Source organism: Aptenodytes forsteri, unplaced genomic scaffold (assembly GCF_000699145.1).
Source record: "Aptenodytes forsteri isolate BGI_AS27 unplaced genomic scaffold, ASM69914v1 Scaffold12, whole genome shotgun sequence".
NCBI classification, from domain to species: Eukaryota; Metazoa; Chordata; class Aves; order Sphenisciformes; family Spheniscidae; genus Aptenodytes; species Aptenodytes forsteri.
Window position 1 is genome coordinate 665,281 of NW_008794161.1, and position 10,150 is coordinate 675,430.

The following is a 10,150-nucleotide window of genomic DNA, read 5'->3' on the forward strand; positions in this document are numbered from 1 at the left end:
GCGTCCCGGCCGCCGGCGCCGAGGGGCTGCCCTGCGCCTGCCGCCTCCCGGCTAAAACCTCCTGGGGGGGTGTGCGTCTTGTTTTCCCTTTTTCCCCTGAAAGTCTCCCGAAACATCTCTTTTTTGGAGTTACTCAGTGTTTCGGAGACAACATATCCCTCTGTGTTACTGCAGACTGATTTTCTGGGTGGAGGGGGTTTGGTTTTTGAGGAAAAATTCCCAGCTGGATCCTCTCTATCTGTACAATACTGAGACTAGGTCTTGGCTGTGTTTTCAGCTGCTTTTAACAATTCTTACTGAGTCTTATTAATGGCATCGATGCCTATTTTTATCTGACTAAAAAGTTTTCAGCAGCTCTCTTGACTAAATGAAGAGCCTGCCCTGTTAGTTGTTTGTGCTGTGCTCGCTTCATCCCGATTAATCATTTCCTTCATTCTTCTGGCCTTGTTTCAGAATAGGGTTTATGCTCAGAGGCGTCGCTCATAAAGAGCTTGTCCTTTGTGTCACCTGCTAATCGGATGTTTCCTCGAGCGTTGGTAATGTGATTGCCTAAATTAACCCGAGCGCATCCACAAGCTGCAGTAGGTGCTTATGCTGAAGAGGGTTCTCGGTGGCACTTCTGTGAGCTCGTGGACTCGTGATGTGTTTGTCCAGAAAAGCACAAATGAGGAATCAAGAATTGAGGCTTAACACAGGGCTTGTGATAAAACTTGAACTGTATGTTTGCTGCTTTATGGGGGGGGGGAAAGAATATTCGACTAGGATTCCCCAAAGTTTAGAGAGAATATGAACACAAGTTTTTTGTTTTGCACTAATGTTAGCTGCAGGCAGCCTTCCTGCCAGAATTAATCTTTGGATTTCTTTGGAATAGTGTTTGTGCTGCTGAATTAGAAAATAACATAATTGTATATATCAAAATTTCTAAATCCTGCACTGTTTAGTACTAGCTAAAAGATTATTCCTGCATTATGGGAAAACTCTATTTGCATTTATTTCCTTTGGTTATTCTGTTTCCAAATTATCAGGAACATCCCAGTAATGTGAAAATAGTATCCCTTCCCAATGAAGGTGTCATTCACAACTAGAAATAGTTCTGCTTGTTCATTTCCCTGCCATTAACTTTTGCATTTTCACTACATCACCCATCTGGTGCCATGCTTGTTCTATCAAGAACAGATATAAATGTCAACCTCACAAAAGGCCAATACAGAAAATTCCTGGATCCTGTTTGTAGTAGGTGTCAGGAAACTGGCATTGCGTAGTGATGAGGATTTTACAGCTGGTTAATGCTATGGCTGGCTAGCAACTCTTGATTGAAATGCCCTGGTGGAAAAGGAGTAAGGAAAAAAGCTGTATGCCTTTAGAAATAATCTACACAGATGAAGGAATTCTGTTATTTTTCTTTAGAGTGTCTGTTAAAAATGTTTGATGTTTCAGTTTATCTTGGCTTTACTAGCTTCTCTTTTTCTGTCGGTATCTGTTAGGAGCTCGTACGTCAAGGAGAGGCACTGAAGCGCACAGAACAGATGGTAGATAAAATGGACCAGGACTTGAAGACTAGTCAAAGGCACATAAATAGCATTAAGAGTGTTTGGGGGGGCTTGGTAAACTACTTCAAAGCCAAACCTCCAGAGAGCAAGCCAGAGCAGAATGGAACCCCTGAATATTATGCTAACAGTAGGTAAGTAAAATAAACATTTTACTTGGGACTTATCTCCCACAGCATCTCTGATATGTCACCAGAAAATCAGAACTTAAAAGATCTGTTGATTCTGTCAAGTAAACTGCTGAGATGGTGTCTAGCTGCCTTTTTCCTTTAACTCTGAGAAAAATATTTTTATTTATATTTGTAGTGGTAAGAATAACTTCATATTTGTGGGAAATTAATTCAAACAATTACACAAAATTACACAAGTAATTCTTCAGAGTCTTCTGAATTATCATGCTTGCTTCACTCCTATCAGGAAATCATGATTTGTAGCATTGACATGCTACATACATAAATATTATGTGTATTTCTCTAGTTTCTATTAAAAGCTGTAAATAAAAATTAATTGCTGTGAAATTACTGTGTCTTATAGTACTTGTCTCTCTTCAGCTGAGAAATTTATGTAAAGCCTGGTAATGCTGCATGGATTGATTTCCTCCTTCCCTTCCCCCTCCATCCTCCACTAGAGGAAAGGAACAGGTTGCCTCCAAGACGGAAGATACAGTTTTGGTTTTGATATCAAAGTTTCCATATGCTATTTTCAGCACTAAAGCGACCAGTTCTGCTTTCACTGAAGACAAATGCTAATAGTTAATTTTAAAGGAACATTTTGGATCAGGTCTAACGAATTTGCTCTTCTTGTATAAATTTGGTACCTGTTCTTGTTTAACAGATTAAGAATGAGGCCTGTGGTCCATAGAAATGTTTTTTTTTTTATTTTCTTTATTACTAGATTAAAAGAAGCAATGATGTCTAGTAAAGAACAAGAGTCAAAATACCAGGAATGTCATCCAAATTTAAGGAAGCTAGATAATTCAGGTTTGTTAACTTTATTTTACACTGAATGTCTATCATCCATGTGGGGCAAACTTGCACAGCGGTGAAGGCAGAGACCCTGCAGCCTGCCCAACTGCTGACTTACGCTGCTGCCTAACCTCTGGAGATTTGTATCCCAGCCTTCACGGCTTTGAGTTCTAGGGAATTGTTTCCCATAAAACTCTTTATACCCATACTGAAGACGTGAAATTTTTTCACTTGGATACAGATTTTATTTAGCCCTTCCTGTGGGGGATTTATGCTATATCCACTAAAGACTTTAAAAACATCCGGTGCTTGTATTTGCGCAGAGGAGACTATAGCCAAGAATCCACATAATGTGCAGGCAGTCTTGTCCTATGTTTGCCAAAATGTTAACTTGTACGTTCAGAGGTTCTCCTCTTTTAACCATCATTTGTCATAGTTTTCGGATATGTTTTCCTTTTTATTTCAAACATGGATTATAACCCTTCATACTGAAGTCATTACTTGACTCACGCAGGGAAGCGTACAGGGTTTGGTCTTGTTCCCCATTCTCACAATTAACTTCTGTGATGACTTTTATGTACAAAGTAACTGTTCCTTTTTAAAGTGAGGTTCAATTATTTAGTTTAGTAAGAGTGAGAAAGCAGCAGGGTTTCCTTGTTATTTCAAACATGGATTATAACCCTTCATACTGAAGTCATTACTTGACTCACGCAGGGAAGCGTACAGGGTTTGGTCTTGTTCCCCATTCTCACAATTAACTTCTGTGATGACTTTTATGTACAAAGTAACTGTTCCTTTTTAAAGTGAGGTTCAATTATTTAGTTTAGTAAGAGTGAGAAAGCAGCAGGGTGTCTTTATAGTTGTAGTTCTGTAAGTAAAGAAATGCTTTTTGGTAACAATCTCCATTCCATGCCACATTAGATTAAAAGTCTGTCCAATAGAGGGCAGAATTAACTCTCTGGTGGCTTGACCTGGGGGAACACTAACTGCTGGTAGAAGTTACCAACCTACCTGCTTTGTTGGTTGGGTGGCTGTTTTTTTCTTTTTTTCTCTCAACTGCCTAGTAGAACTACAAAAGGCAGCACAAAAGAATAATTGTAGCTTAATAACTGTTCGTCTTGAGGAGTGCCCTATAGATAGTGGTGTTGAACTACTTTCGATACTCCTGCTAACAGGTTATGTGATTACATGGCAGCTGTGTCAGACTACTTTTTAATAGCCCTTCTAAAACTGTAATGCCTCTTCTTGCTAGCTTTTTTTATTACATAATATTCTGTATTTCATACTCTTAACAGACAATGATTTCAGCAAAGCAGATTTAGTTTCTTCAGTGCAAAGGGATTCCTATCCGAAGAACCAACAACTGCGAGCTTACCACCAGAAAATTGATAACAACTTAGGTGAGTGAGAAAATTGAAGCAGTTTGATGTAATACACTTTTCAGGTTTTGGTTCTTAAGCCACAGAAAATTACTAAGTAATATATGGCCAACAAACACTTTTTCATTTAGTTCACATCTGACATTTGATAATTAAAAAAAAATCATTGGCTTGTATTCTGCATTTCAAAACTATCTACATGGCAGAATCCAAAGTCTGATTGAAACGTACATTATTTGAATGGTAGAATGCTGTGGGGATGTCTGTGGGTCAACTACTTGCAAATATTAATAACAAATCTGATTTAGAAATGTGTTTCACGTGAAACCAGCTAGAAACAAACTGGCTAGGATGCCTGGAATAGTATAAATCTACTGTGGAAACTGATACGCTATTGGCATCAATACTTCAACTCTTCTGCAACGTGCTTGTGCTTTAGAGATAGTTAGATTTTGAACTGTCCCTGAGCAAAGAGACCAGGGGGGAAAAAACCCACACCAAAAGCATGAGTCCCCCTAGATCATATATTGACAATAAGAAAAACACTTACCAAATGTGAATATGCTAGCAAATCTCTGTCATTTGAATGAGGAGATGGTGCTGAAGTATCCCATAACACTTGCATTCAGGATACGAAAATGTTTCTTTGAATCATCCTATGACTGGAATATCACTAGGACAAGCAGGCTTATCCATCCATTCTGAAAAATCGTGCTAAGCAGGTACTAGTAATATTAATAAGGAAATACTGCTGCAAATTGACATCCAGGTTATACCAGTATGGATACTTACTACCTCTTTTTCTAAAGCTTACCACTTACATTGAAAGATGCATTCAACTTACCTGACAGTTAAACTCGGATATTAAATTGTACATCAGTTTGGACCCAAAGAATTTACAACTGTGCGCAGCTTTTGAAATAAACATGTTTTGCAGCAAATAGAAGAATCGAAAGGCACTAAATATTTAATTTGTGAATTTGCTGCATTTCTTTTATTACTTCCCAAAAACATTCAGCTGACTTTCTCTTCCTTTGTTCTGTAGCATATATACAAAGTGCCTCTTTGCTTGCATGTGTCACTGTTTAGCTGACCTAGAAAGAAGAGACTGGAAAGAAATCAGAAAGGAGTAGATCAAAGAGAAATAGTCAAGCATAAGAGTTAGTGGAAGCACATTCGTTCTACTCCCAAACCGTGCAAAACTTACTAGCCTCAGAAGTATTTATACCAATCAACCATGCAGTAAAACAGTTTCCTTGTAGCCAAATTAGAAAATCTGGAAATGGGATTTTTCCATCTATGTTAAATAATTAACTGCTTAGGTCTTCAGCGTATTGATGATATCTCTGCGTGAAGTTTAAAGATAAACAATTGAGGTAGTGAGCATATTGTGTATACTGAGCTGAGAAAAGATGCACCCAATTTTCTATAAAATAAGTTTTTTTTTAAAAAAAGTAAAAACTACATTACAGTGTATGTAATTTTATAAAGATCCAATTTGGTTTTAAGCATTTGTAGTTAACTTGTAATGAAAAAAAGAAGGAAGTGATTACTTCTGGTAGTAATGCGGTAGAAGTGTTAAAATACCGGTGCTTCCACTATTGGAGAAGAACACTCAGGCTTGAGCAGTTGTAACTAACATTTTCTAACCCAGTGTTTTGGAGAAGAGGGAATCCTGATAGTGTCCATTTAAACAGAATGCTTTATACGGCTTTGATTCCTTATGGCCCCTCTCTTCGTTGACAGATGAGATGTCTTCTGGGTTGAGTCGTCTGAAAAACCTAGCTCTTGGTCTGCAGACAGAAATAGATAAGCAAGATGATACGCTGGATCGGCTAACAAAAAAAGTAGAGGCACTGGACGTCAATATTAAAAGCACTGATAAAAAAGTCCGACAACTCTAAAGGATTTTTTGAAATGTTTTTGTCCAGCGTCAGTTCTTCTTGGATGTCTTATCTCAACCGATCTCTTAAAAAAATCTTGGACAGTATCCGTTTCTCTTTTTTCTGATATGTTGTTGATTTTGTTGTCATTAAAATTGCATAATCTTAAGTGCAGCATAATACCTTAAATTTCTTCTTAATGTACATGGGAAAAGTGGACGTTGAGTAAAATCTCTCAGCACTTGGTAAATGCTTTTGTGCTGGATACCCTGCTCAATTGTATAACTGTGCGTCATGTGCGTGGAGGAATTTGCAATCTACAAAGCTTCAGTGTCCTTGGCCTGGGAGCTGTGATGAGGAAAGTAACTGCATTTTGCCTCTGTTTTGGGGAGGGGACAGGGGGAACAGAATGTGCTGCTTTGTTCAGAACAAATGTTGCTAGTTCTGTTTACCTACAGCTATTTTAAATTCTGAAAAAATGCCGATTTCCAGCTGTAAAAATAATTCAAAGTGACTGTTTTCTGGCATTTCTGGGGCTTAAGGAACGAACTGTTCTGTGAAGTTGTAAAATATCAAGGGTGTCATGCAGTAATGATAATATCCTGTGCATGTTTCCTTCCCTAAGATAACTTTTGCCAAATGATGGATCCACAAACTGTGGTTTTTATATTTGGGTCACTAAATGCTATCAACTTTACAGTATTTTCAGTAAAGATCTCTAAGGGTATCTTATGGTCTGCAAGAAATGTTGACTGACAGTGACCCAAAAAGTTTGGGTAACAAAATCAGGACTTAAACGTATGTGCTCTTAAAGATTCTTTGTAGAAATTGTCACCATCTGCTTTTTTATTTTCTGCTCTTTCTCAGCTTATTTAGTTAGGTGGCTATTTGAAAAATAGCTTCCATTTTAGAAATGGAGAGTTGGTCTGACATTGCACAAACAGATCATAGGAGATAGTTCTTTAATTTAACATTTATTTCAAATGTGATTAGGGATTGAGCAGATGCTGTGTGTTCCTGGGTGATGTGACTGTTTTTAAGAAACTCGGCTATGGTTCACATACTTCTGCATTGGCTTAGCAGGTATGAAAAGTTCCTGCAAATGAAGAAAAGCTCAAACGTTTTTGAGTCTTCCAGATACCAGTTGGGCCTTCCAGTTTGCTTTATTCTTTTGTAAGTATCGCTGTAGAACAAAATTACAATTCTGCTCCAGCCTGAAGACATGACAACGAGAATTTACTTGTTTTCAAGACCGAGAGCAAGTTATTTCAGTTTGGAGAGGCCAAGGGACCTGTGTCGGTATTGCAACACTCGCTATCACAAATGACAATGAGTAGCTAAGAAGAGATAGTTCCTTTTTTGAGCTGGTGCCACATTATCTTACGAATTAAAGGAAGACCTTGGTGTTTAGGGCTGTCAAGCTTGTATCCTTCATGAACATCACATTCACACCCTCCCCTTTCCTTTTTTCCAAGGGATTTGTTACCTTGAGCTCACTTGCGCCAAAGTGCACCCAATTGTTAAGGAGATAAAAGAAAACTTGAGCCTTCCTTGTTTTACTGTGTCTCCTGAAGTTCACTTGTAGAAAAATATATCTCTGAAAAAGCTACACTTCTTGGACATAGTATTATGGAAAAAAATATTATTCCTGGGATTACTAGAAAAGTAGAGTTGTGAATTAGATTTAAGGTGAGCCTCTGTTTCCCCTTATGTTACTGATGTCATTGATTTCAGTCCCTAAAAAAAGTGTTTTGCAGCGACATAAAACTTCAAGAGCTATTGAGTACCTTTAATTGCTTTTTAATTTTCACTTTGTCATTTATGCTCATTCAGAACCATAAAAACCTTACTATAGTATCAATGTATCATCTAACTTTTTGGGTCTATACCATGATTAATTCTCTTACTCTGTTATAATATTTATGAATTATATGATTTGATTTTTCAAGATGGTTGATACATTTATTTATGAATGATACAATCATCAGGTTTCAAAATGTTAAGTACCTCAGTGAAGGAAGATTGAAATTTTGATTATACCTGGTTTAGTTTCGTATTTGACTTTCTCCTTTTAATAAAAAAGGTGAAAAGACTTACTTTTTTTTTCTTATCCCAATGCTGGTTAACAGAAACACTTGCATCTTAGAAAGGATGTATAAATTCTCTCCAGAACAGAGAATATAAAAAAAATTGCATAGTAATTAATAACACTCCTTTTAGTGTGGAGTCTGCCTTCACCTATATGCAACTATTTCACAACTAAATTTTTTCGAAAGTGAGACTTTGGTAACGAGGATGTATGCTGAGACTTTCTCTGCTAAGTTACAGTTAATGGAGGAAAAATGTAGTTGGGGGATCTAGTTGTGTTATGTGTAATAAGAAATGCGGAGCTTGAATCCAAGCAAAAATTCTTCTTGATTTAAGAGTGAAGTGGGTTGCCTTTCTGATGTAAGTTATCCCATTTTTTTTTTTAGTCTAAAGTATTTCACAAAACAAACTCAAGTTTTTGGTCAACTGTTTAGTTGTATTAGCCCTATGAAATGTTTATTGCATCCTGGATATCTTTGATGCCTTTAAAAACACAGGCAGGGAAGGGGAATAGAAAAATAAATCCCTAGTTCTGCTTTGGGAACCTCATGATCCAAGCAGACTAGAAAACCAGGATCTCAGCCATGTGAAAGTTATACAGAGGTCTAACTTCCCATCTCTTCTAACAATCCTATTCACTGCCTCAGTAATGTATGTCTTTGTTTGCTTAGGCTTTCCTGCTCTATTTATTATTTTTGGTTTTTTAATGGCCTTGTTTTAAAGGATTATTTCTCACATTGGATTTCTTTTGGGGGGGGAAGATTGTGCATGGGTATAAATGAATTTCTGCTAGAAACTGAATTCTCTTTCTTAGCTTTCATACAGATGCTTTATGCTGATAAAGAACTTAAGTCTGACATGAGGAGACAACACTATTTTGTAATAGTGATGAATTTTTTTTGCTTGTTAGAATAACTTTCCATCCTGCAGAAAGGGGAAATTTAAAGGAAGAAAACCACATGATTTTTGCCTTTCCAGGAAATGTCATTTTGCATGTCTTAGGAAGGACTTAGTAGCTTTTCTTAGTATTTCCTGAGATAGTTTTACTTCTTGAATACTGCTGAAAAACGTACCCTGTGTAGGGTATAGGACTTCCAGAAGAAATTTAATTTACACTCAAGCGCTAACTTGGTAAGTTAAATGATTTTGCCTTAATACTTATGTTGGCATAGAAATTGGTGTCCTTGCAGCACAATAGCTCTGGTTAATTTTATTTTTATTGGCTTGAGTAGAAGTTTAATATTAAGGTCAGAAGAAGATAGAAAAAAAAATATTTTAAGTCTTCTTTATAAAAGGCAATTTTCTTGCTTCTCAAAAAGTTTGCTAATAAATTTTGAAGAGGTTTTAAACACTGGGAAGTAGCATACCCTTTGTAACATAGATATAAGAAGATATACTCTAAAACAGCAAGGGGAAAAAAAAAAGTGGGAATAACCAGTATCTGGCTACTAGATTCCTAGGTGTATTTGATTTTTAAATTTCCTGAGCACTGAATTAAATATTGTAACAAATGATGCGTAGCTGCATTTTAGTCTGTGCTACAAAGATTTGTTGCTGTGCTGAACTCTGGCCTACTGAAATCATTGGGACACTATATGGTGTCGGGGGGTTTTTTTAATGTGTGGAATTTATCTGAAGTACTTTGCTGCCTAGTCGTTTTTGTGAAGTGATGTCATTTGTTAAATGGTGAACTAGAAAATACTTTCCAACCACTCTGCCTTCTGAACAAACAGATTTTTGTAGGCGTTTTTACAAGCATAACATCATATGGAGGATATGTGTTAATTTTGACTTTGAAATATATGGGGCTTAATTTTCAAAATCGCAGGTAGTGATTATTTGTGTCTATGGCTTTTTTTAAATAGTACTTTAATTCTGTGCCACCCAGGTATAACACCTTTTATACAAGTCAAATTGAAATATCCTTCTTTTCTTTAAATGCCAAACTGGACTGTAGCTCATCAATTTAGGAGATTGAAAGAAATGAGTGTTGAATGGTAAGATGGTCAATAAAGGTGCTTGTTGTTAATGGAGAGTTTTTGCATTTATTTCCCAAAATTCTTTGATTACAACTTCATTGACGCTTCTTTCCCATAATAAGATCTGATAAAATGCTGGACCTACTCTGTTAAGTTTGTGCCAGAATGGAAATAAGTTTGCAGCTGGTGGGTTTTGTTTTCTGAGAATAAAAAGAGGGTATTACATTTTTACTTGACTCTTAAGTAGATTCTTTTAGCTCCTGAAAGAGGCGTACGAACAGGCATTTATTTTTGCAAAACTTTAACTTG

At 36.8% G+C, this 10,150-nt stretch overlaps 1 protein-coding gene across 1 annotated transcript; it reads left to right on the top strand.

Annotated features, from left to right (window-relative positions):
* Window positions 1-1,488: 1,488 nt before the first annotated feature.
* On the top strand, window positions 1,489-9,895 carry SNAP29 (synaptosome associated protein 29). The gene is made up of 4 exons (XM_009280885.1): window positions 1,489-1,681; window positions 2,442-2,527; window positions 3,808-3,912; window positions 5,638-9,895. Exons 1-4 carry the CDS (start codon window positions 1,527-1,529, stop codon window positions 5,793-5,795), a joined length of 504 nt encoding a protein of 167 aa, XP_009279160.1. The 5' UTR covers window positions 1,489-1,526; the 3' UTR covers window positions 5,796-9,895.
* The last annotated feature ends 255 nt before the right edge of the window (window positions 9,896-10,150 follow it).

Excerpts from the sequence above, each read along its gene's own strand:
- SNAP29 (XM_009280885.1), top strand. The coding sequence starts at position 1,527 with ATGGTAGATAAAATGGACCAGGACTTGAAGACTAGTCAAAGGCACATA. Across the intron at positions 1,682-2,441 it reads GAATATTATGCTAACAGTAG|ATTAAAAGAAGCAATGATGT; the intron begins GTAAGTAAAATA and ends CTTTATTACTAG. Across the intron at positions 3,913-5,637 it reads GAAAATTGATAACAACTTAG|ATGAGATGTCTTCTGGGTTG; the intron begins GTGAGTGAGAAA and ends CTTCGTTGACAG.